This window comes from Marmota marmota, unplaced genomic scaffold, assembly GCF_001458135.2.
Source record: "Marmota marmota marmota unplaced genomic scaffold, marMar, whole genome shotgun sequence".
Classification (NCBI taxonomy): domain Eukaryota; kingdom Metazoa; phylum Chordata; class Mammalia; order Rodentia; family Sciuridae; genus Marmota; species Marmota marmota.
The window spans coordinates 19,999,828-20,027,654 of NW_026000026.1; the positions used below are offsets into that span (position 1 = coordinate 19,999,828).

At 37.2% G+C, this 27,827-nt stretch overlaps 2 protein-coding genes across 6 annotated transcripts in view; both read right to left on the reverse strand.

The window, feature by feature from the left end:
• LOC107139494 (Ral GTPase activating protein non-catalytic subunit beta) overlaps window positions 1-27,827 on the reverse strand; it is a 65,437-nt gene that overhangs the window by 26,804 nt on the left and 10,806 nt on the right. For 2 of the 5 annotated variants that reach the window (XM_048810954.1, XM_048810951.1), the window contains 10 exons: window positions 25,047-25,111; window positions 23,694-23,823; window positions 22,560-22,568; window positions 21,746-21,879; window positions 16,503-16,685; window positions 14,758-14,909; window positions 10,129-10,316; window positions 8,279-8,385; window positions 6,718-6,870; window positions 4,343-4,552 (listed from right to left, as the gene is read on the reverse strand). In XM_048810954.1, coding sequence (XP_048666911.1) covers window positions 4,343-4,552; window positions 6,718-6,870; window positions 8,279-8,385; window positions 10,129-10,316; window positions 14,758-14,909; window positions 16,503-16,685; window positions 21,746-21,879; window positions 22,560-22,568; window positions 23,694-23,823; window positions 25,047-25,111 — 1,331 coding nt within the window. The remainder of the gene's footprint in view (window positions 1-4,342; window positions 4,553-6,717; window positions 6,871-8,278; window positions 8,386-10,128; window positions 10,317-14,757; window positions 14,910-16,502; window positions 16,686-21,745; window positions 21,880-22,559; window positions 22,569-23,693; window positions 23,824-25,046; window positions 25,112-27,827) is intronic. The other 3 variants (XM_048810952.1, XM_048810953.1, XM_015482400.2) reach the window with 3 other exon arrangements.
• Window positions 15,841-27,827, reverse strand: part of LOC125618993 (ral GTPase-activating protein subunit beta-like) — a 61,693-nt gene continuing 49,706 nt past the window's right edge. The window contains exons 8-9 of the mRNA XM_048810956.1: window positions 19,280-19,285; window positions 15,841-15,854 (exon numbers count right to left, since the gene is read on the reverse strand). The gene's annotated coding sequence lies outside the window, so the exon portion shown is untranslated. The remainder of the gene's footprint in view (window positions 15,855-19,279; window positions 19,286-27,827) is intronic.

Below are 27,827 nucleotides of genomic sequence, written 5' to 3' on the forward strand. Positions count from 1 at the left end.
TTGCCAGGGGCTTGGAGAGCAAGTGAATAGGTGGAGCATAATGGAATTTTTGAGCAGTGAAATTATTCATGTAATACTATAATGGTGAACTGTCATTATACATTTATGCATTTGTCATAATCCATAGACCTATACAACAAAGAGTAAAGCTAATTAATGTAAACTATAGACTTCAATTAATAATATATCAAAAAGGTTCATTGATGTAACAAATGTACCACATTGATGGAAGATGTTAAAGGGGGAAACTGGAGTGGGGGTATGGGGAAGAATATGGAAACTCTTTAAACTTTTTGCTCAAACATTCTATAAACCTGAAACTTTAAAAAGCAAAATCTGTTAATTTTTGTTAAAATGCATTTTGTGTTTTGTTTTCACCCTAATCCCTTATCTTCTTTGAGATCTTCATCTTACCTTACCAAACAAGGTCCTGTGAACCATAATATTTTTCAGTAAAGCATCATCCAGGGATGGCAAGGATTACTTTTTCACATTGGTAAAGATTGTGAACCTGGTCTGCTTAGTCTGTTATATATCATTCCTAGCAAGGGTTTGGACAACACTTTATAATCAAGGATATTAATAATTCTGCACTCAAACAGGACAGTGTTCATACCAAGTGAAATAAGTAATGATTCCAAAAACTTTGTGTTAATTCAGGGCAGATTTTGCCACTAGATGAATTTGTTACAAACATACTAAAAAAAACAAAATCTAGTTTTTACTTTGAAATCACAGATAAGGAATTGTGGAACTGCAGCGTGTTACATCTTGTGAGCAAAGTGTTCTTATACTTTTTTGAAAAGTAAGATGTGAGATGGGCGCAGTGGCGCATGCCTGTAGTCCCAGCAGCTTGGGAGGCTGAGACAGGATGATTGAGAGTTGAAAGCCAGCCTCAGTAACGGCAAGGTGCTAAGCAACTCAGTAACACCTGTGTCTAAATAAAATACAAAAATGGGCTGGGGATGTGGCTCAGTGGTAAAGTGCCCCTGAGTTCAATCCCTAGAACCGCCCCCCAAAAAGTAAGATGTGTTCTGTTTGTTCTTTTGAATGACTAATTTAGGAACATAACATGTACATACTTTATATATCTTAATTTTTTAAAAGTTTCTTTTAGATCTTGTACATAGTTTTTTAAGGCAACTTTTGTCTGTCACAGCTGAAAATGGATGTTTTTACATTGTATTTTTTTGCAAGGGGCGGGGGAGACCAGGGATTGAACTCAGGTTGCTGAGGCTGGCTTTGAACTTGTGATCCTCCTGCCTCCGCCTCAGAGCGCTGGAATTATAGGCGTGCGCCACGGTACCCAGCTGCACTGTATTTTTTTTTTTAAAGAGAGAGAGAGAGAATTTTTTTTTAATATTTATTTTTTGGTTTTCGGTGGACACAACATCTTTATTTTATTTGTATGTGGTGCTGAGGATCGAACCCAGTGCCCCGCGCATGCCAGGCAAGCGCGTTACCGCTTGAGCCACATCCCCAGCCCTGCAGTGTATTTTTAACTGGATATTATAGGTAGTCATTATATACTTCCTCCTAGTTTATATATTTTTATGTGGGAATCTTAATTCTCATTTATTTTAAATATTATATTGATTCCCTTATGATTGTCTAATTAGAAGTCATATCAAGTGCAAACTGTCTCTCTGTTTCCAATGATTTTTATCTTTTTTTTTTTTAATTTTTTTAAGTTGCTGATACACACAATACCCCTATTTATTTCTATGTGGTGCTGAGGATTGAACTCAGTGCCTCACATGTGCTAGGCACGTGCTCTACCACTGAGATACAGCCCCAGACCATGATTTTTAACCTCTTATTTAGTTTATTTTAATATTTTATTAGCTTTCTTCATTTTCATACTGTACTATAGTTATATATGATACTGTCCTCGGGGAAGATCTCCCTGCACTTTTATTTTACAATTTCCTATTAATTTATAATTACTTAAGACCAAAAAGTTTTAAAAGATTCATTCATTAAAAATTCCTTATGGGCTGGGTTTGTGACTCACTGGTAAAGCACTTGCCTATCATGTGTGAGGCACTGGGTTCGATTGTCAGTATCATATATAAATAAATAAATTAAATAAAGTTCCATCAAAAACTAAAAAAAAATTTTTTTTAAATTCCTTGTTGTTAAATAGTAGTCAAAGAAGACATTACCTTTGATTTTTATAAAAGGTGCCTCCAGTTTGCTCCTAGGCTCCCTTCAGAGAGATCTTTAATAAGGACCTACACTAATAGTCCTATATTTTTTTTTAATCAGAATATTTGTGTATTAAACACTGATGCATTGTTTTATTAACTGATCTGCCTACAGAATCAGTGGTTTTCTTAAAAATTTTACTAATATTTTGCAAGAATTATTTCTTTTTGAGCTGCTAGGATAAATTTTGGTCATGGAAGATCATTCACTTTTTTTTTTGTTTTTTGGTACCAGGGATAAAACTCAGGGGTACTTAACCATTGGGCCATATCCCCAGCCCTATTTTGTATTTTATTTAAAGACAGGGTATCACTGAGTTGCTTGGTGCCTCTTCATTGCTGAGACTGGCTTTGAACTCAAGATCCTCCTGCCTCAGCCTCCCTTGTCGCTGGGATTACAGGCATGTGCCACTGTGCCTGGCAAGATCATTCACTTAACATGTTATTAATTCAAAATTTAGCCAGCATTCACTTATATACTTTTGTACACATATTCATAAGTAAGACTAATTTGTACTTGTTTGTTTCTGTATGTGCTGTCATGTTTGTAATTAGAAATATGCTAACATTCATAAAATAAACCAGGTGCCTTTCTTGACTTTTCCCTATGTTCACATACAGAAGAAAACTGTTATTATTATTATTTTTTTTTGCAGAGCTGGGGATTAAACTTAAGGCCTCAAGCATGCTACGCAAGTGCTCTACCACTGAGCTACATTTTCAGCTCCTATTATTTTATTTTGAAATAGGGTTAAGTTGCCCAGGCTGATCTTGAACTTGTGATACTCCTACCTCAGATTCCCAAGGAGTTGGGATGACAGGTGTGTGCCACCACGCCTAGCTGAAAATTTTCTTGAAAGCTTAAAAATTTCAACTAATATAGAAAGCATGAATGGAAAAATCACAATCTCAGGGGAAGGGCTATTAGGAGTCCTCATCACAAGATATAATGATTTTCTTCTACCGTATTTTTATTTACTGCTCTACTCTGTTCTGTTTTTCCTACTAGGAATATCACTAGTCATTTGTATGCTGGATCTGTGCTTCTTGCCTTCCCTGTTTACCACTGTATTTCTTCTTATTTTCCTCTTTCTGCTCTTTTATTCTGCATTTTAAGAGATTTTATGTTCATATTCACCATCACAAACTCAGTTTTCTACAGTCTTAAAATATTTTCTCTCTTCATGCTAAAATCCAAAATCACACAGCAATGTCGTCCTGCTTTCCTAGAAAAGTTAAATGGCCTGTGGCCCGATAGTTGCTAGGGAGGAGTAAGAGCAGAGGACAACCTTGGCAATAAACAATATCTTGCCTCACAATCTTCAGTTGTACTTTTCAAAACAAACAGGCCTTAGAATAAACTCCCAATCTACCTTTAAATAAGTTATTACACATTTTAAAGCTTATTTCTGTATCTAAAAAACAAGGATAGTATTTTAAAGATAATTTAAATACTATTTAAAGATAAATTGTTTAAAAATAATGGAATTAAGAATAAAGGCAATATTTATCTTAGAGTTGGCTTACTTTGTGTTAAGTACTGCCTGAAGAATTTTACATGTGTAAATCTTCACTTGAAGAGATGGATACTATTATCATTCCCACCTTACAAGTAAGGAACTGAGAAAGCCAGTCATTCAAGACCACATAGCTGACAAGCAGTGATACCAGGACATAAACCTAGAAGTCTGATCTTAACCAACCATACGACACAAGAAGAACATGGCTTACATATTACAGAATTAGCCTTATTCTTTTTAAAAGTAATACAAATGAACTGAAACAACTATAGCCCACACTTACCATAATAAAGTTGACTATGGGAAGATTTTTAACATTCCTTTTCTAATTATCTGTAGATTTCACTTACATGTGCAACATGGGTCCTGTATTGACCAAGGAAACTCAGAGCTAGGTATTTTATCAAAGTTGTCCCCTTAGACAGAACTCTGAATGAGATGAGGGGGTGAATTGTCCTGGAGCTCATGCTATATAACCTACTGAATTTCATCTACTTTCATGCAGTGTAATTAGTCTTAAATTTTTTTCTTCTATCTTCATAAAAATATTATAGTTATCACAAACTGAATATTAATTTATGAATATACTTATTGATTAAACTTCATGAAAATTACCTTCAATGCCTCTAAAGACAAAAATCCAAAATGTGAGAGGAAAAGGCGGGCTGTTTGAAATTCCTGGGCAGGTGGTGGGGGCTTGCAATCCGTAATGGGGTCAGGAAAGCTTCTCTTCTGCAGCTCTCCCTCACTCTGCTGCTCAAGGTGTATCTCATAAGCAATCTGCTGGGCCATGCCACTCCTTAATTTTTCATGTCTCTCTTCTAACTGAAATAAAGCAAATATTTCAGTTTGGAAGAACTATTATAAAAATAATCGGGTTACTCTTAATTTTAAATAAAGTTAAAAGTAACAAAGAAAATGAAGATAATTTTCAATGATCAATATTGTACTTCAGTTCAAAATAGAGCATATAATTAAGGAAACATGTTGCAAAGTTAAAACTACACCAAAAACACTTCCCCAATGCCTCATAATTGCTCCTTCATCTCCTGGCTGTAAATGATATCATTCCATCTCTGCTCCTCTTCAAATAGGCAGGAAAAGGGACAGAATTGTTGCTTCTACCTCCACTTCCAGATCACTATCTATCTTCATCCTGCACCATCACCTCATCTTTTTCTGGGGGTGGGGAGGGGAAGGGGATGCCAGGGATTGAACTAAGGGACACTCAATCACTGAGCCACATCCCCAGCCCTATTTTGTATTTCATTTAGAGGCAGGATCTCACTGAGTTGCTTAGCACTTCACTTTTGCTCAGGCTGGCTTTGAACTCATGATCCTCCTGCCTCAGCCTCCAGAGTCACTGGGATTACAGGCATGTGCCACCACGCCTGGCACCATCTTATGTTCTTGTTTGAGTGTCTCCTAGGTGCCCCCCAGTACTAGGAACTGAACATGCTAGGCAAGCACTGAGTTACATCCCAGTCCTTTTTAAATTCTATTTTGAAATAGGATTTGGGCTCAAACTTGCCATCCTCCTGCCTCAGCCTCCTCAGGAACTGAAATTACGGGCAAGCACCACCATGCCCAGCTGGTCTCGTTTTTAAAAATCTTAACCACATGGATTCCTTGATTTAGTCTTGGAAATTCCACCTGACCCCTTCCTTCCCTTCTGATCAATCCTATTTTAAATTTCCATCCTCTGGTGAGTAACAATCCTTCTAACATTCTGGCTTAACTCAACAACCTCCTCAAACTTTACAACTTACCACCTATCAGCATATCTTCAACCGCAGACGTAACCTACTTTAAAGGCTATAACTCTGAAATTCCCACTCTAATCCTAAATTTCCTTCCTGCACTCCCTGAGGTTGTGACTCACTATCACCAAGGGACATTTAACCCCTCCTCATATTTTTCCATGCCATTTCTGGCTTGTTTCCCAACTAAGCTTAAATCTCCATACCTTCTTCTCATGCCTTCTCCATAAGCACAAAATACTCCTCCCATCTTGGCCTTTCCTTAGCTCGGTAATTTCTTCATGATCTTACCCATTCTATACCCTCTCTTTTTGTATTAATAATGTAATTTATATTCACTGCCTCACCCTCATTAACCATTCAATCCCCAACCCCTCAATTTCTGCATCCCACCTCACACACCTTTGAAGCTTTTCTCAAAGGTCACCTACATTTTCATGCCAAAATTCAGGATTTTATATTATTCCTCCTTCTCCTTGATCTCTCCAGCTTTGACAGAGTAGCCTTTCCTCCATTTCTGTCCATTTGTTTTCTTACCTAAAATACCTCTGTCACTTACTTCTTGAGGCCCAAGGTTCTTCTCTCTTGATTTAAGAGACCAGTCACTTAGTCTAATTATCTAAATTAATCTTAACTAAAACTTTTCTCATCCTCCCAAACCTATCGTCTTCCTAACACCCGTATTTCTGTATATTGCACCAATATCTCTTTATCACTCAAGCTCAAAACCTAAAACTACTTGGCTCCTTCCCTTTCCTCATTAACCCAAGAATGCTTGAATCTACCTTCACAATACACTATATATATTAAACTTCTTTCAGTGACAATCCTTCCTTTTCCTGCTTGGATTATCAGTTGGTCTCTGAACTGGTTCCCCTTCTCCAAAAATCCTCCAGTACAAGTGTCTGATCTTATCACTGAACCATTGAAACCTACTAGGGAAAAGCCAATTCCTATCATTCCCAATTTACATTTGTCTTGCCTCCTGGATATCAGAGACCCAAGCCATTTTATGAATCACCACCCATAACACTAAAGTCAGTCTTAAACACAAAAGTCATTTAAGAATGTTCAGGGTTGAGAACAAAGTTCAGTGGTAACCACTTACCTAGCATATGAAAGACCCTGGGTTCTATCCTTAAATCCTTAATTTTATATTTTAAAAGATGAACTCCCCCATGAATGTTTATATCGACACCCTTAACAACTGCTAGAAGTAATTTATCTTACTTCTTCAGTGACAATTTCATGCAAATCTGGAATACTCAGGTCTGCTTTCACAAAAGGTATCTTGTCCACCTCTTCAGGAAATGGCCGATGTTTCACAGTATACTTAAATCCAACATCATTTTTAGGAACTGGGCGAGGTTCAGGCACAAATAGCTGTTAAAATAATACAAAGAACGTTATGTTTCTTGCATATGATCTAATACCCATCTGTAATGACATGTATTTCCCTGTTTTGCTTTGATACCTGTGTTTCCTTAGGATTATATGTAATAAAAACTCACAAGAGAATCCACAAATGATACAACTAAGGGTAAAGACAGGCAGCTTGCATACCTGCAAACTCAATTTTATTTTATTTTTCTAAAATTGTCCATTGTAGATATTATATTTTTTATGACTGATGAATGGGGCTGTAGACCTCTATAGCCCAAGCCTGAATCTCCCACATTCAGTGATAAGCCAAAGAGTGAGACATTTCAGAACTTTAAGACTCAAACTTCCTTCTTCTCTAAGAATTCTCAAATCACTCCATATAATAAAGTAGAAGTTCAGTTCCCTGGGGGCATCTCTAGAAAGTGAGTTCAATTAGAACCTTAAGTGGCTTAATTAGGAAAGTATGGGTACCAAATCTAGGTCTTCAAGGCTCTAAAACCTTGCATGAATGTATACATGGTATATATTGAGCTACAATAAATTTTAGTTCCTTTCCTGATTCCCTTCTGCTTCAATCTTAAAGGCTTACAGAGCTGCTGACAGAATGTGATCTGCTCATCACAGGGTAACAAACAGCTCATCTAAGAGTCATCTAGGATGTTATATGATTTTAGGCACATGCTCCAATTTTATGGATATAATTCTCAGTAATATAAGTACAAGCTTCCAAATAATACATGAAAAAAGCAGTATACCAAATGACTTTAGTCCTATTTAAGTATAACTATTTATAGAAAGAGATTGAAAGGAAATTCACTAAAACATTAACTGGAGCTATCTCCCTCTGGAGAGTATAAGTTGATTTAATTTTTTTCCTTATTATCCAATTATAAATGTCATAAAAGATTGTATTAAATACAATTTATTACCAATTACATGTAATAAATCAGGTAAAACAATTTGAAACTAAGTCCTATTGCTATATATATATCAAAAGTCCAGCAATTTTTTTTATCATATGTATCTTTTATTTTATTTTAAACTGAATAGAAAACCCTGGGAATTGTAAATTTAAATTGGGACTGATAGGAATTGGCTGTTCCCTAGTAGGTTTCAATGGCTCAGAATAGTAGTCTTTATTCCTAAGTGGAAGTGTGAATCACCTGGAAAGCTTTTGGAAAATACAACTGCCTTAAAGGTGCCTTTAAAAACTAATTCTGTAGACCTGGAATTCCAAGTTCCTAAAGCAATTATGATGTGAACCCACTGACTGAGGACCTGGATAGGGATCAGAATATTGATTGTATCAATGATTTTTGTTGGAATGCTATTTAACCTTTAAAACCCCCACCCCCACCCCACCCCCACACTCCTCAGCAGTCACTTCCCTGTAACTTGTGATGGATACCTTCTGGTTTGCTTTTGCTCCTCTGGGTAAAAGGCAAAGCTGTTGTGCCCAAGCAAGTCTTCCAGACATCCCCCGGACCAGCACAGTGACAGAGGGGAAAAAATCATCTAGAATAAAATGTTTGTGTAAAGTTTTTATTTCAGACAACAAATCATTTTTTAAAAAGACAACTTTTTTTTTTTTTTAAACAACTGCAGAACTTCTCATAACCAAAGTCCTAGCTCAGTGTTTCCTAAACTTCAATCCTTTGTGTATTCCCTTTGTGGTTTCTGCCATACCCAAGTATAATGAGTACTATGAGCTTACTTTGTACCAACCACTCCTAATTTTTAACTTAAATTTAATGAAAAAGGAAACTGTGAATCTCTACTTTAAATGGAAAAACCATGAAACTTGGTGTGTTAATTATGTATCTTTAAAACACATCTTTAAAAATGTGGTATATAGGGGCTGGGGATGTGGCTCAAGCGGTAGTGCGCTCGTCTGGCATGCGTGCGGCCCGGGTTCGATCCTCAGCACCACATACCAACAAAGATGTTGTGTCCGCCGAAAACTAAAAAAAAAATAAATATTAAAAAATTAAAAAAAAATGTGGTATATATATTCAATGGAATATTACTCAGCTTTAAAGAAGGAAATTACAGCATCTGCCAGTAAATGCATGAAGTTGGAGAATATCATGTTAAGCAAAATAAACCAATCCCCAAAAAATCGAAGACCAAATGTTTTCTCTAATATGTGGATGCTAATTCACAATAAGGCGGGGGGCACTAGAGAAGAAGAGAGTTACCTTAGTTAGGAAGAGAGAACTGAAGGGAGAGAAGGGGAGGAGATGTGGAGATAAAGGATAATAAAACGAAACAGACATTACTGCCTTATGTATAGATGTGACTGCATGACCAATGTGATTCCACAACATGCACATGCAGAAAAATGAGAAATTATATCCCATCTATATATATATATCAAAGTGCATAAATGCAGTCCACTGTCATGTATAACTAACTAAAACAAATTAAAAATTAAAGAAAAACAAACACATCTTTAAAAAGACATAAAATAATGTTCACCAATGCTTTAACCAACATCATCTCACTTACCTCCTGTGGTACACACACATCTTTGGGAAATGCTATCCTAACTAATAACTTTCTAATGTTGGGAACAACAGTTCATGAAGTAGACTGGGTGTCTGCAGTGTTGGTGTTATAGTCATGGCTCCGTGTACAGCTGCCCAGCCCAGGCAGGCACTGTTTCCTCTGGCAAAAGTTCAGGGACAGAGAATATATGTGTGGAAACTCAGGAGAGGGGCTGGGGTTGTGGCTCAGTGGTATAGAGTGCTCGCCTAGCATATGTGAGGTCCTAGGTTGGATTCTCAGCACCATGTATAAATAAATAAAATAAAGGCCCATTTACAACTAAAAAATATATATATTAAAAAAAAAAAAAGAATTCAGGAGGGGCTTCCTTATAACCCAGATCCTTTTTTTTTTTTTAGTTGTAAGATGGACACAATGTCTTTGTTTATTAATTTTTATGTGGTGCTGAGGCTTGAGCCCAGTGCCTCACGTGTGCTAGGCAAGTGCTCTGCCACTAAGCCACAAACCCCAACTCTCAGATCCTCTTTATTTTCTTCTTTTATTTCAAATGTAGAGTCAAACCTGTTCAGTTTCTCTTATTTTTTTAAATTTACTTTTTTAAAAAATTTATTTCTCAGGTGTTATTGCCACATAGTTCTAAATCCTTTAGACAAACACATAAATACTTAGAATTCAGTCTTTTCCTTTGCTCACAGAAGTGACAAACACATTGATTTAGCACTAGAGAAGTCTGAAAGTGCTACAACTTACTCTGCTCATTTCCAAGAGGTTGCTCCAGCATTGCTAGGATAACACTGTTATCCAAGACAAAGTACCGGAAACTATGCTTGTTGATAGTTGGCAGCCTGGAGTATTTGATCAGAGTGGTCTCATTCACCAGACTACAAGGAGAGGCAGGACCACTGGGTGAAGGAAATGCACCAAGCAACTGCATAATACTATGGAGAATGAAATAGAGAACAGTTAATTCCCAAAGCAAACTTGTAAAGTTTACTTCACACATCCATGTGTCCTTCTGCTCCTCTGAATTGTAAGTGGCCATGGCCTTCCTCTTTACAGGTCAGATTTGCTCCCTGTGGTGAATATCATGGTGTGCTGTCCAGATTGTGCCCTCTAAGATTGAAAAGCCCATTCCACCAGTTGCAGGGAGATGTGGCCACAGCTCTCAGCTGAGTCGCTTTCTAGGACTTGCCCTTGGCCAGTAAGAAACACTCCTTCATGAGCTCCAGTCCAACGAATAGTTGACGCAGGGTTAGAGTCCATGCCCCCTCATCTCAGCTTGAGAGAACACTGAAGGGCCAAGTGAGTTTCAAAGTGCTTTGCTGCAACTGCATCCTAGTTCAGTTCCTCCTTTGCCTAGTCCTGCTTTCTCCATTCCCCCGTAGGGATTTATACAAAGAGTACTTTCCAATAAAATCTCTTGAAAACTGATTTCTCTCAGAATTTGCTACCCCAGGAACATACTAACCACACTTCCAAATCATGAAACTCCCAAAGATTTTTAATTCTATCTGTATTCTCCAGGCTTCAGGACTATTCTAGCTAAGTATTATAGGCCTAGAAAAGGGCCTAAAGATCAGCCAAACCCCCTCACTTTTCTGATAACAAAACTCAGGCTCAGAAGAGATAGATGACTGTTAAGAGGCCAGAAACCAAGAGCTGCTGCTTTCTCCCTGTGTGGGCAGGAGTAGATACATACTCATGTTACAGATAGGAAACTTGAGGCACTAATAGTTACATCTCACAGAACTAATGTAATTACTAAATCAAAAACTATATGGAAAAATTTTCTATGAGCTGGAATTCAACTGATCAAGTCTTAATATTCAGAAACATTTATAGAGATTTCTTACAAGTACTCAATGAAAAAATAACAATAACTGAACATAGCTCTTACTCTGTGGAAAGTAATGTTCTAGGCACTGTATATACATTGTTTCATGTAGTATCTTAACAACCCTGAGATAGGTATCATTGTTTTTCCCATTTATAATAAGAAATTGAAGCTCAGGGAAAAGTATCTTGTAATTAAAATATAAAGGTTCTATCCTGTGGTTCTAATGTCATCTGACCTTTTATCACTCCAACCTCAGCTGAGTGGCCTCTCCTCTCATTCTAAGGCTAGAACCCAAAGATCCCTGATAATGGAAGACAATGTGGTACAACAGACGTTTTCCTTCCATTCTCTCACCTCCTAGAAGGACTATCTTTTTTTTTTCTTATTGTTTTAGTTGTAGATGGACACAATGCCTTTATTTATTTATATGTGGTGCTGGGGATTGAACCCAGTGCCTTACATGTGAAAGGCAAGCGTTCTACCACTGAGCCACAACCCCTACCCCCAAGAAGGACTATCTTAAGAATTCCAAGGACCAAGAGAATTGATCAGTTCAGGCCTCTAATAATTTGGGGAAAATAGGTGAAGTATTAGGAAATCATTAATGAGAAAACATGGCTTTGGTTCTAAAACTGGACAAAGATGGATTACACAAAGCATACAGGCCAACTGAGCTTGTGTTCCATGTAAGAACCTAAGATATTATCAAATAGGTCCTAAAAAAGGAATAGGTCACTGAGATGCAACCATACCAGTCTACCCACATTTTCTCTTTTGACAGTAACTTGACTGGAAAAGTGAGCAATTATCCCTTCAATCACAGTATTTGACAGTGTGTCATGATAAACTTGTAGCTATGATTTAAAAATCCATGTGAACCTTAGGGAAATTATCTGCTGATATGCTTTGTGAGTCTGTCTCTTCAATATTTTTTATCAATGATTTTGATTAGAACACACAGGACAAACTCATTAAATTACTGAAGACAGAAATCTGGCCTCTACCCAGACTGGGGCAACAACAGTAGTATGTATCAAATATACCCAGGTATAATGATGACAATATAGAATTCCATGCTATGTGATAGGGTCAGACAGAGAGAGCACAGAGGTGCAGAAAGCAGTCTTCCTTCAGAAGAATAACCCAAAGGTCACAGGGAGGTAGCTAGATTTGATGTAAGCATTGAATAGTGGAGGATGTGGCCAAGAGAAGAGAGAGAGCCTGAAGCTCAGGAGACGAGCATAAGCATGTAAGAGCATGCCCAGTTCACAAGTAACACGACCATGGCAGGGGTGTGTTGGGGAGCAGTAATGAGAAAGATTAGTCTTCTTGAAATTCAGACAACATGGCAGAAAAGATACCTACTTCAGATTTTCAATCACTCAAGCTACAGAATAAAAACTATGCTTACAGATGAGGAGTTTAGCAAGATAAACAGAAAGGATTATGATACTGAAAACAAGAAAACCAGGCAAGAAGAAAAGAGGGCCTGGAGTAGGATGCTATCTGAGATTAGAGGGGGCAGAGAGAATATTTTACAAAAGTCAAGTCTGTTGGATTCAACTGCTGGCCTCATGTGAGGAATGAGAGATAAATCAGAGAAAAAGTCAAAGTTCTGTGTTTATATAACCAGAAACAGTGATGATACTGACAAAGCAGCAACCATGACAGAACAGAGAGATTTGGCTGTGGGCATTTTCCATGATAACAGAATACTTCTGTATCTTCTTCAAGACTGGCAACCAGAGAGCCCACTGGTGGAGCTTCCAGCACAGACAGGAGAGAAGAAGAAAAAGAGATGAGCTATCTAAATAACTGCTGTCTAGATTGGGGAGAAGCACCCAGTGCTCCACTTACCCTGAGCACGTATCCAGTTCTCACTGCTAATCATGCTCTCAAAGGAAAATCCCACCTAGGCTAGGATGCAGCAAACTTATTAGTATCATGAAGAACTTCCAATGAGAAATGCCCTTCCCATTTCTCTCCATATCCTTTTCCTCTGCAAGGCACATGCCTAATTCTGTGACACTTTAAGGTTACCCAAGGCTCTTCTCTGAACTCCTATTATTATCTACATAAGCTTTAGCTGCACTCACATTTTTATGATCTTCTAGCTATTAGCAAAACCTCCACAGAGGAAGTCACTGGAAGTCCAGCATTATACAAAAAGAGCAAGACTTAGCTAAAGCAAGCATCCTGTTTAAAATTTACTGAATGACCTAAGCTCAGGAGGAACAAAAACAAATCCAACTTCACTATACATACTCCAAGTAAGACCACAAACACCCAAAGGCTGCTGGTATCTTGTTTTATTTATTTATTTATTTATTTATATTTTTATTCTAAGTACTGAGAACTTAACTCAGAGATGCTTCACCACTGAGCTATATCCCCAGTTCTAGTTAAAGACAGCATCTTGCTAAGTTGATGGGTGTCTCACTAAATGTCGAGGCTGACCTCAAATTTGCAATCCTTCTGCCTCAGCTCTCTGAGTCAATGGGATTACAGGCATGTACTATGGTGTCTGCCTAGCCTGCTGGGATTTGGGGAGGGGTTGATTTACATACAAATCTTCAAACAGTCTTACTTGCCACTTTACTAAGACCCAAACAAGCCACCCCACACTGGCTAGACATTCCTCCTTCCTACTTTTACATTTTTCTAGATCTTCACTTCATACTTGTCCTTTTCTAAGCCCCTTCTATTCATCACTCCTGTGACTCCATGTAATTTTCCCCCACTTAATGGTCTGCACCACCAGCCTTTTTCTTTATTCCTTTACTACCAAAATGCTGACACAGCCATCCTGGCACCTTCTTAACTGCCCCATAATCTGGCTGACAACTCAGAGTCAGTTTCCATGTCATTTTCCCTAGGGATGTTGCTTTGGTTTCCCATTATCAGGAAGTACTCATTTCTTCTTTCCAACACCCCAGTGCTTTCTTTGTACCTCTTCTCTTGGAACACTAAGTACCCACCTAATATTACAGCAATTTGTGTTCATAATTTATCCTCCCTACTGTCCAGTAGTAACTGAATCTGATTTATCTTTGCAATCCACTGTCAGTTCTTTATAGGAAGTTAATAAATCCTGGCTGAATGAACCTATGACATAATATAAATGATAGAGCAGAGATCATGACCATGGAACTGGGGAGCAGGAGATCTGATGCTGTAACCATAGACAGACACCTCTCCTCTCTGGACTCAGCTATCAAACTGAGGGGGTGGAATGAATCTCTCCAAGGTCCATTCTAGCTCCAACATGACCTGACACGAATTAACATCAACCATTATAGAAAAACAAGAGCCCAAACTCTTCACCCCAAGTTCCTGGTTTCTTTTGATCTAAAACACAGGTTTAAAAAAAAAAAAAATATATATATATATATATATATATATATTTATATATCCCTTTCCATTTTATTTTTGGAGAAAGTATCCTAGAGGAGCTGAACAACTGTGGAAGAGATGAAACAGGCAGGGATAACTGCTAACCCTATCTAATTCCCAGGCTCAGTCCTTGGCAGTCACTTTCATACCATGTCAGGGTGGCTTCAGCAGCATCCTTTACCCTCATAGATGCAGGGTTTGGCTCCTTATCTCCTTTGTATTTGACCTCTTGCTCACTGTTCTTGGACTTACTTCCTGAGATACCCAGTTCCACAATCTCCAGTACTTCCTTAAGACAGTCCTAGGAGCAGGAAAGGCAGAACAATTTTTATAATATACCTTTCTTATGAGAAAACAAGGAGTACATGAAAATGCTAACAGTGGTTGTATTTTGATGGTGGAGCCTCAGGTTCTAATTTTCTTTAATAGGTAAAAATTAATATCATAGTAACATAATAAATCTTATACCTCTCCTCCAAATTTCTCTTTGAAAAACTAAATTTGCAGGTTTAGAGAGTAGATACTAATTAAAATTAAATCCAATTCAATTGTATCAGTCATAATTTCTTAAAAATTATCATGGATCATAAGCCATGAAAGAGAACAGTAACTCAAAACTTTGGATAGCTTAAGACATATTAGATTATCTAATATATCAAAGGGAAATTAATGAGTGATCAACTTTTTTTGGGGGGGGCGGTGAGGGCAGTAATGGGAACTGAACCTCAGGGCATTCTATCATCGAGCTACATCTACAGGGCTGGTCTTGAACTTGTGATCCTCGTACTTCAGCCTCCTGAGTCACTTGGATTATAGGTGTGCACTAGCACACCAAGCTGTTCACATATGAACATGGGAAAGTTATGTACGATTCATTCTACTGTTTTTCCTATTCCCATCCCTACCTTTCCCCTTCATTCCCCTTTGACTAATCCAATGAATTATGACTAAGATTTTATTGTGGGGGGCAGGGTACTAGGAATTGAATCCAGGGGCATTTTACCACTGAGTTATATCTCCAGTCCTTTTTATTTTTAATTTTGGGACAGGGTCTCGTTAAATTGCTAAGGCTGATCTCAAACTTGCGATCTTCCTGCCTTGGCCTCTCAAGTCAAAAAGATTATAGGTGTGCAGAAAAGTGACTTAGATTTTATCAACAATAAAATTTTAAAATTATATAAAGATCTCTATAAATACTAACTGTGATAGCTCTTCTTTTACTTTCACTGAATTCTTATAATGCCTGCTTTCCTATAAGGACTAATGGCAGGGAAACCACACTAGTTATCTGTGTCTACTGAAAAGTGAAAAAAATGTCTGTGAAGTAAAATTTTTAGATAAAAGCAATCTTATTTTTTTTTTTAAAGAATTTTTTTTTTTTTAATATTTATTTTTCAATTCTCGGCGGACACAACATCTTTGTTGGTATGTGGTGCTGAGGATCGAACCCGGGCCGCACGCATGCCGGGCGAGCGCGCTACCGCTCGAGCCACATCCCCAGCCCGATAAAAGCAATCTTTACAGATAAGTTGTGCTGTGCTCTAGCATTCCAGGCTAGCAAATCAATTGCCCTTCCTGTTTTGGTAATAGGTGCTCAAAGTGTTTACTAGCTATTTCCAGGATACCAACCTTTCAGTAAGAACAATATTGATAGGTCAGATAAATCAGGCAAGTCTCCTTTTTAAAAGAACTTCTCTATGGGTTACTTTGCAACCAACGAGAAGTATGACAACAGTTTATATGTTGTGCTCAAAATAAGAAGAGTTCTATTAAAATCTAACAAGTATATTGAAAGTGTGATATTGTATTTAAATTTATATATTCTCTTATACAAGGCATTTGCCCGACATACATTTCTGTTTCTGCTTAATGTTTTAAAATTGAATAAACTCACCTTTTCATCAAGCATATCAGGGTGCTCTGTCAGCCAGACACACAGACACTGAAAAGCTGCCACTATCATGGAGTGCAGATCCCGGGAGTGAAGAGGAGCTGGCCGACTGCACTGGTACACAATGTAGCTGCACACAGAACTGATGGCTCGCTTCCGGTCTCCTGAGTCAACCATCACCTTCACCTGAGCATGTTCATTTGGGGAACAAAAGCCATTAGCAAGGAACCACTGTGCCAATTTCAAAGCATCTTTGTTGAGACTGAGCCTATCTGAGAATGTGATATGCCACAGAAGGCCTTGTTTTATAAATATTATTTAGACAGAGAAACAACATGGAATATTTCAGATGTACTAATCACACTCTATAAAAATAGAGGCAGTTTTCAAAGCCTAAATAGTATTTCACTTTAGCATGGGTTTTCATGCCTAAATTCAATTCATTTGTGTCCATCTACTCCTCATCACCAGTGACTGAAAGAATAGCTGGCAAGGGAACATGCACATCTTCAAGCCCCATAATGTAACCTCACAGAAATGCTCTGTGCTCTGCACCAGTTTGGTATAGTTGTTCAGAGGTATGTTTATTTTATTTTTTTTAATTTTTAATATTTATTTTTTAGTTTTCGGAGGACACAACATCTTTGTTTGTATGTGGTGCTGAGGATCGAACCCGGGCCGCACGCATGCCAGGCGAGCGCGCTACCGCTTGAGCCACATCCCCAGCCCCAGAGGTATGTTTAAACTGCACCTATTTAAAGTGTACAATCTGATCAATTCTGACATAAGGACAAATCTGTGAACTATACCCATAATCAAGATAGTCAAACATATACATCACCCCAAAATCTCCTTATGCACCTTTGTAATCTTCCTCCCATTCCTCTTTGCCCCCTTCCCTAACCCACCACTATTCTGCTGTCACTATAGATTAGCTTGCACTTTCTGGAGTTTATAGAAATAAAATCATTCATTATGTGCATTGCAGCTTTTCCCTTCTACTAGGCAGTTATTTTCAAATTTATGTACATTTTTGTATGTATCTATTTTTTATTCCTTTTTATTGTTGAATAGTATTCCACTTTATGAATATCCTAGCTACCTGTTAACAGACATTTGTTTCCAAGTTCTGGACATTACAAATAAAACTGCTGTGAACTCCTGTGCAAATCTTTGAATGGATATATGCTCCTATAGTGGGAGGGAATGACTCAAACATAGATAGATATGTTAATCTTTTTAAGAAACTGCCAAGCTGTTTTCCAAAATTATTATCCAGTTAACATTCCCATCAATAGTTCTTTCATATTCCTCACCAATATTTGGTATGGGCTATACTGTTTGCCATACAAATAGGTCTGTAATGGTAACTTACTGTGGTTTTATTTGTATTTCCCTAATAATACTAAACATCTTCTCATAGGCTTATTTGCATATCTTCTTTAGTACAATGTCTATTCTAATTTAACTGAGTTGCTTGTTTTATTATTGACTGAGTTTTCTTGGTGTTGTCTTGTCTTTTTAAAAGGTTTTATTAAGGTCTTTTTGAAGTAATATCCAAACTCCAGATCCAGCTGCCAAGGAGACCCTCTTCTGTGGTGGCTGGGGCATAGCAGATGGCTCTAGCTTCCTAACCTCCCATCCAAAGATGAGGTGGTCGAGTGCATCTCATCTTTCAGGTCCACGATGTTCAGTGGTCAATCAGACAGGGGCTTCTTACTGACAATCTACTGCTTGGTCCCAGCACAGCATGACCTTCACTTTAATGCCGAGCACACCCTATCTGAACAGCACCCAGTAAGCGTAAGTACCAACATAGCTGCTGGTATGGTTTGGATATTAGGAGTCCTCCAAAAGCTTATGTGTAACACAACACACAGATGCTCAGTGGTGAGATAATTGGGTTATAAGGATTTAACATAGTCTACCCAATCCATTTCCTGGATTAAAAATTTGAATTAATTAATAGGTGGTAACTGTAGGCAGATAGAGGAGGTAGGTCACTGGGAGTGTGTTCTTGGGAATTATACTATCCCTGACAACTTGCATTCTGTGTGTGTGTGTGTCTGTGTCTGTGTGTGCGTGCGCGCATACTTCCTGGTTGTCATATATGAGCAGTTTTCTTCCACTATATCCTTCTGCCATGAGGTTCTGCTGTACTTCAGTTCCAGACTATGGAGTTGACTGACCATGGACTGAACCTCTAAAACCATGAGCCAAAATAAACTTTTCTTCCTCTAAGTTGTTCTTGTCAGATCTTGGTCACAGCTACAAAAAGCTGACTAACATAGCAGTTAATAAGGGCCCCTAAATGGACTATCCACAAAGTTCATGGATTCAGTTCATCCTTAAAAGTTGCCCTGACATGAGTTGGGCACAGTGGAGCTCACCTCTAATCCCAGCAACTCAGGAGGCTGAAGCAGGAGAATTGTAAGTTCAGAGCCAGCCTTAGTAACTTCATTAGGTCCTAAGTAATTTAGCAAGATCCTGTCTCAAAATAAAAAGGGCTGAGGATGTAGCTCAGTGGCTAAATGCCCTTGGGTTCAATCTCTTGTACCAAACAAACAATTAAAAAAAAAAAAAAGGAGCAAGCTGCCCTGAACTATGACCTTGTTGCCCTTGACTCATTCTTCACAAGGACCTGCAGTAGGTCTGCATGGTGAACCCTTCTACAACTTTGTAACACAGAATCTAGCAGGCTACCCTTACAGCAAAAAAGTTTTACTTGCCCTCAGGGAAGCCAAATCTCTTCTGAATTACATTTGTCAATTTGCAAGAACGGTTTCCTTCTCATAAGAACGGTTTGCATCCTAGAAGCTAAGATAATAATTGCTGTACTGGTTGATCACTTGGACCTCACTGCAGAATAGCCATCTTCAGTAAACTCATTCAACTCAGCTGTGAAGATACACCATCATATGACAATTTCCTCTTCTTGGAAATTTGCACCATCACATTGTTGTCACAAACCGTCAAAAGGAAAGGCTATTATTGAGTTTTGAGAGTTCTTTATGTAATCTGGATATAAATCCATCATTAAACATGAGCTTTGTAAAGATTTTCTTCCACTCTATGACCTGTTATCTGAAGTATTTTAGAAGAACAGTAGTTTTCAAATTTTGATGAAGCCTAATTTATCAGTTTTTTTTTCCTTCAATAGTGTAATATATAAGAAATGTTTGTATAACCCAAGGAACTTCTATGTTTTCTTCTAGAAATTTCAGACTTTAGGCTTTACACGTAGGTTTAAAATTCATTTTGAGTTAACCTTTGCACAAAGTATAAGTTATAAAACAAAGATTTTTTTTTTTTTTTTGCAGATGAGCCAATGACTTAGGTTACTAAGGCAGGAGGATTGCAAATTCAAGACCAGCCTGAATAACTTAGAGAGACCCTGTCTCAAAATTGAAAAAGGTTGGGAATGAAGCTCAATGGTAGAGCTGTCCCGTGTTCAATCCCCAGCATCTCACACATACACACATATACATACACAAACAAGGGTGTTTTTTTTTTAGATGAATAATTATTCCAGTACCAATGGTTTAAAAGACTATTACTATTCTTTTCCTTTGAATTACCTTTACACCTTGGTTATGAAAATTAGATGACCACTTAGTGTGAGTGTACTTTTGAATTCTCTATTGATTGGTTCAACCTATTCCAACACCAAAATGTTTGGATTACTAGCTTTACTGTACTTTAAATCATGAAATTGGTACTGTTAGCCCTTTATAATTTGGTAGATAGATTTGGAGCAGTGCTCCATCTAAGGCTAATTATTTCTTACTACTGAAAGTACACCAAAGGTCACAAGAAACAGTATCTGCTCTCAGATAGTTCAGTTCTGCATGTCTCATGAATGGTTGTTCTTACTTTTTGTATCAACAACTGCTCCTCATAAAACTGTTATGTAAACTCTAAGTGGTGGTGAGAACACATTAGGTTTTCTTGTAAATTGCCTATTTTCTCTCATGGTTTATAAATCACACCCTCTGATCACCTGTTCCACATCTGTAAAACGAAGACTTTAATGACAAAAGCTGCATATCGGCTTTTGCTCTCAAAGTACTTTATATAGTTCCTCTCATTTAATTCTCACAACACCAGATCTTAGATGCAAGATAATCTTGCCCATTTCATTTAGATACTCGTAAGGATATGAATAAATTGGAACCGCTGTACTCTGCCAGTGGGGATGTAATTTAGGAGGTGTGGAAAACAATATGGCAGTTGGCCAAAAAGTTAAAACACAGAATTACCATATGCCCAGCAGTTTTACTCTTCAGTGTATACTCCAAAGAAATGAAAATTGTTATTCAAGCAAATACATGTAGACACATGTTCACAGCAGTACTACTGACGTTAGTTTAAAGACACAAATAGCCCAAATATCCATCAACTGATGAATGGATAAACAAACTGTGGTATATACACTTAGCACAGTATTATTTGACCATAGAAGAAATGAATTTCTGGTAGACACTACAAGAGGAATGAGACTCAAAAAATTATGTTAAGTGAAAAGGCCAACATGAAAGGTCGTATATTATAAACTTTCATTTATATGAAATGTTTACAAAAGGTAGATACATAGAGATAAAAATGCAGATTGGTGGTTGTCAGGATGGTCAGAAGGACAAGAAAGCAACCACTTGCAAGGTAAAGAGTTTTCTTTTGGAGCAACGAAAACAATTTGGAACTACAGGTATTGGTTGCACAACACTCTAAATGTACTATCAGCTGCTGAATTGTTCCCTTTAAAATGGTTAATTTTATGTTAGTGAATATCAATTCAAAAAAAAAAAAAACTTAGAGAAGTGGGATTGGTCACCCAGCGCTAAGATTCCACAAAACCAAATAACTGTGAAAGAAATTTGAACATGTAGTTGATTTTCACTTATCTCTAATAAATGGAAGACAGTAGTTACAGATAATCCCAACTGGCATACTTTTGGATAATCACTCTTTATAAAACCAAGCCATCCTATTATTATGAACAAATAAATAAATAGCAAATATTTAAATGCTTTCTATAATTTAACAGAAATACATTCTTTGAATATTGTTTTAAAGTACAGTTCATTTTGAAAATTTCACTTGGAGGTTCAGTGTTGCAAACTTTGGATATAAATTATGTTTGAGTATGTCCAACACTGCAATACCCACATCAGAGGGGTCAAAGATACAGAAAAAAAGAGCCAGGACCCAAGATTGCTGGGCTAAAATAAAAGGACTATCCTCCTCACCTTTGCCAGGCCAGAGAGGAGCTCTAGAGCTGCCAGTGATATGCTCATGTCTTGCCGCCACTGGGAATTGAGTCTTTGGGTGACGAGATGAATGCTGCGAATCAGGAGTCCAGCAGCTGAATCTGTATTAAGAGCTAGGATATAACCCCAATGCCACATCCCACAGGGAGGGAAAACAACTAAGCATTAGTAACGAGAAGCACAGCATTCCACCAGGCACAGACCACAGCAGTCACAGTGAGCACGACGGGCACCCACATAGCGCTATGTTCCCCACCCCGCTGGCCTGAGCTCCACGCCTGACAGACAGTGCACAGGGCACACAAGCTGGGTCAGGGCAGTTTCTAGTCCCAGCCCACAAACTTTCACACAGACAATCATGGGACCTGACAGTGTCAGTATCATCTTATAAAATGTTAAGTCTTAAAATTTCTAAATTAACAACACATAGAGTATTACATTTTCAAAAATAATAATGAAAAGGCCATCAAGTATTTTCTTGGAATTTTACAGGAAACATTCAACTTTTATAGCCCCCTCAGATGCTGGAAAATACTGTAAGGCATCTGTTAAAATTTCTTGCAGGGTTCAAACAATCAAAAATCACATGCAATGCCTTTTCAAACCCACTTTAACATTTAACTCTCTAAGACTACTTTAATACTTCTAAAAAAATTAAATAATCAAGCCACTACATTTGGCTTCCAATTTTATATTTAAAAGTAATTACTACTTAGCTAATAGTACCTTAGGAGAAATTAAAATTAGGACAAATTAAATTGAATTTACAAAGGAAGCTTTAGGGACATTATACCTGTCGATCCTATCAGAAAGAGGGCAGTGACAACAGAAAAAGGAATGATCATTAAAGAGAGACATTCATGCGACACTAACACAAATCCGGATTTCTTAGTAAAAATATTTTATGACATTACAAGCAGAGATCACTAACACCAGTTCAAAATGCTGAAACAAACAATAATCACTTCAAACATTTATATTAGAACACATGCAGTAAAGCAAAAATATCTTTTAAGTTATTTTTAGAAAGCATGAAAAATAAACAAAATTTCAACGTAGAGTATACCTAGATCTACATACACAATGAATAAGGTAAAAATTTAAATAACTTTCTTATAAATATAATATTTGATTGTACTGAATATCCAAATAATGACTTTATGTATCTGACATGCTCAAGGATACTTATTGTAAACAAATCACAGAAACATGTCCCATGAACTCATGACTCTAGCTCATGAATTTTCCAGATGATTATAAAACTAAACTCACATCCAAGAAACTAAATATAATCCTAATCTTGTTGGATGAACACTCACAGATTCAATACACTGTTAGTATTTGTGTGTAGAACCATAAAGTTATATACCACAAATTCACTGAATCTATAAAGTAACTGCCAAGATAAAGGACATGGAAAAAATAGGATGCTCTGCTGGCAAATGTAGAATTTGGAAAGGCAAAAATGTTTCCTTACCCTTGCTTAAAATTTGTGACCAATGTACTTAAACTAGGGTACAGGATATAATAGGGTATGTAAGTTTTCCCACTACTGCATGCTCCATCACTTCCCTTACCACACTGCAGTAACAGATGGACTAGACATCTCTGCCATTAGCATGTGAGATCTCAGGCAGGGCCCATATCTTGACCCTGTATCACCAGCACATGGACAGAATCCCGACCACGCATTATAATCGTCTATGAAATCTAATGAACTACTCCGAATACAACCACTAAAAGCTGTATAAGTTATTTGTTTTTTTAGACTAGTATCCTCTTTCTTATACTTATGTACATAACATTTTATATTTTAGTTGTTTGTTTTAAAAATCTGAATATTTAAATTTTGTTTTAGTTTTTCTTAAATAAATCTAAGAATTAAAGAAATTCTGTAAAATTCCGACTAAAAAACAAAATAGCTTACCATAATCCCTCAGGAGAGCTTGAGCAGGTCTCTCACTGTCAGGAGTTGTGGGCTCTGTGCTTCCACCACTTGCTGAACTAATACCACTATTAGTGCGACTATGACTCTTCAGGTTATTTTCTCCACCACCCTAGTCAAATGAACATCAGTCAAGTATTTGGGGATTCCATCAGAGTTTACAGGTATAAAAAGAGATTAATTATTAAAAACTCTATTGATAAAATGGAATGTGACAACAAACAGCACAAATGATGAGGGAATTAAAACTGCTGTGGCATTTCTGCACAGACACCATCTGCTAAAGAGTATGAAGGGTTTGACAGCTTGACAGCATTCAGTTTGACAGAAATGCTTTTTCGCTGCTGTTTACAAAGGGCCAGTCTTAGACCTTTTTCATCTTCACTAGACCTTGCTAGCTAATGACTTTAGGTCCTTAAAGATAACACTCTACATGCCTCCCAAGCAAAACTTCAAAATAGAAATACAATCTTAAAACAAACAAAACAACACTTGAGCAAAGAGCAGCAACTTTCAAATTATATTATAAACCAAAAATAATAGATTTCCTTCACTTTTTCCCATACAAATATAATTCATTATATCCAAATAAGTAAATTTTTTTTCATATTTTACTACTGGGTCAGTAAATTATTATTAAACATCTACTGAGACATGAATGTAATTTCCCTGATAATAATTTGATCATCCGCCTATATCCACCCAGCTCACCCCAGTATACTCTATTAATTCCTCTACTCCCCAGCCTCTATTCCAGTATAAGGATCATACAATTTGAAGAGGGAAACAAGAGGTACTGAAAATCTCCGGGAAGTTTTTTTGATTTAAAACATTAGTACTCTGGGGGACCTGTAAACTTTGATCCGCAGGAACTATAAAGAGATTATAAACAGTTCTTACACAATTAAAATTTTTAAAAATGAAAAAAGTAAAAGACAAAAATAAATAAATAAATAAATAGTTCTTACATTTAGGTCAATTAGGGATAGCAAAAATTATGGAGTAGGAGGCCTTTCCTAGATTATTTAAGCTGCTTAATCACAATAGCAAAACAAGTAAGAGCTTTAAATAGGTACTTTCCAGGAATAAAAACTAGATTTAGCTGGAGTTTCTGTCATGCAGAATGACAGACCAAGAGGTAAGAAAACATAAAAATATATGATATTTTAAAATATGATCTTTCTAACTCAATAAGCTGCATTTACAAACAAAATACCTTTAAAATTACAAGGACAGATATTCTGGAAGGTAATTTAGAGAAAATCAGAAGTTAATCATCTCTGATAAGATTACATGTTGTAAAAAAATATATATTACATGTTGTGTATTTCTTACCATCTCCATTTGGCAACCAATGGCTTCTAAGAGTGCAGAATCTTGAACAATATTTAACATTGCCCCTGCAATAGAAAAAAGTATTTTATATAAAATAGGTGATAAGAACACTAAAATGGCTCATATGATTAAGAGCAGAGATAAGAACATGATTTTGGCTGCACTTCCTAAACTTCTTCAAAAATTACTAATAAATCTGTTGACTGGTCAGTAAAGATAAGAAGAAATCACCCAATTCTGATTTGCCCCCAAAGTTTTAAAATCCTTTTTTTTCTAAAATTAATTCAAAAATCAAAACTTTTCTTTGTATAAAGACATGCCTACTGTCAGATGTTTTATAACTGTCATGAAAGGGCAGGTGCTAGCATCTCAATTACCATCTTCAAGGGTAATACAAACTAAGAAAAATATGGAATTTTTTAAATCTTTTTTTTATTAGCTACACATGACATTACAATGAATATGGAATATTTTTAAAACCAGGTTGTGGTTTTTAAATATAGGTTTCTGTAGATGGGTAAGAAACTTAGAGTTTACTCTAAGTGTAATGGGCAGCCAGTGGCACGGAGACTGGCCTTATCTAGCTTATCCTTTAGAACAATGATTCCAGATTCAGTGGCGAAGATACATCTAGCAGGACATGAAAGGAAGCAGAGAGACCAGGCAGAAGGCTCTGATAATTAAATTATGTAATTAAAATATGATAAGCTCAGTTACAGTTTCTAGGAGTGAGATGGTAAGATTGATTGGGATGTATTTTGAAAATAGTATGGACAGAAGAAGACCTAGATGTGTAGTAATGAGGAAAAGCGAAAAATTAAAGACAGGCGAGTCTTAATTGAGTAATTAGGTATAACAGAGGAAGTCATTTACTAAAATGAGTAAGCAGACTGGTGAGGAACAGATTTAGGGCAAAGATGTGAGAGGTAGGCAAGATAGGCCCGAGTTGCCTATCTTTCAGATATATAGGTGCTGATGTTAAGGAGGCAGCTAGGAACATACTGAATTGAAAGGATATATTTAGGCTGAAGAATGTGTGCGTGTGTGCGTGTGTGTGTGTATGTGATAGTGATATATATATCATATATCATATATATATATGAGATATGAGATATTTGAAGCTATAGGATTAATGAGACCACCTAGAATAAGAGGGGCAAGGACAGAGCTTTAGGGTTTCCAACTTAGTTCACTGGTAGTAGAAAAAGAGCTAGCAAAGGACACAGAGAAGGAAGATAAAATTAAAACCAGGTTAGTATGATATGATAGGGGTTACAAGAAAAAAGTGTTACTAGAAGGAGACAGTGGTCAATCAAGCCAAGTGCTGGTAAGATTATGACAGCAACTTGATCATCAATTCTGGCAAGATGGAGATCTTTGCAAACTTTGATATAAATCGATTCAGAGGAATCGTCGGGACAAAAGCCTTACCATAGTGATCTAAACAAAAAACATGAGAGGCCAAGAAAATTGGGTACAGAAAACCAGTTTTGATTTCAAAGGTAGAAGAGAATGGGGGAACAGCTAGAAGAGGTAAGGCATCCAGGGAGATAATAACAGGGCATATTTGTATGCCACTATAAATAATCTAGTGAAAGGGGAGAAACTGATCAGATAGGAAAGAAGGTGAGAGTAGTAGCACTTGAGAGTAGCCTTGAGAAGGTGAGAGCAGCATTTAGGACACAAGTGAAGCGACATTCCAGCAAACTGAAGCTACGTCTGTCTATATCCCTACTACCTGCGCCTTTGTTCTCTTCACTATGGCTACACTGGCATCCTCACTTGGCTCAAACACAGGCTGCTTCCAGATTGTTTGCCACTGCTTTTCCCTCTGTTTGGCATCCTCTTCATCCCAGGTATCTGCATGACACTCTATCTCTGACTGAACAGCCCCCTCTGATCTGCCATGTGGCACTCACACACAACTGCCCTTCTCAATCTCCATTCGCTACTATGTTTTCCCTTCCCACGTAATACACGATCTTATTTATTGTTTGCTCCTTGTCCTCACTAGAATGATTTTTGTTTATTTTGTTCCCTGCTGGATCCCAGAGTTAAGGATGGTGCACGGCACATAAAACATAACAGAACTCAAGTATTTGTAATGAAAAAACAAAGAATAAATTTTGGATATGTTGCAGGTAGTTGGTAGAAATAATGAATATGAGATAATTCTCTCTCTTATTTGAAACAGGGTCTCACTAAGTTAGAACTGGCCTTGAACTCACTACTTTCCTGCCTTAGCTTCCTATACATGCATACGCCACTACATCCAGCTTGAGCAAATTCTCATCCAATGCATTTTTGCTGAAATAAGCAGCAAGGTCATTAGCTAAGTGTAAGAAATAAGCAAAAGACTGGAGATGAGGTGAGACAAATAGAAAAGTGAATTTACTCAGGAAATGTGGTAAAACTATCAAAGTTAAGAGCTACCTGAGATTTATAGTCATAAATCTGAGAAGGCTAGTCAGAAAGCCCTATTCTGATTATTTTCCTCTAGGACTGTTCAACCACTAAGGTACTAATGTGAAATAAACAGGCAGTTAAGCAGAGTTGAAGTTTATAAATGTTAAGGGACATGGAATCTAAGCTGGGCAAGGAGGAAAGAGGTGATGTGAGAGACAGTGGAAAAGAGAAGGGCCAATGGATTAAAGGCTGAAGCAGGAGGTGGCATGCCCTTTCCATAAAAGGCTAGGAAGTAAATATTTCAGACTGTGTACCATATAGTCTCTGTTACAATCATTCAATTTTCCTATTGTATCACAAAAGCAGCCACAGACA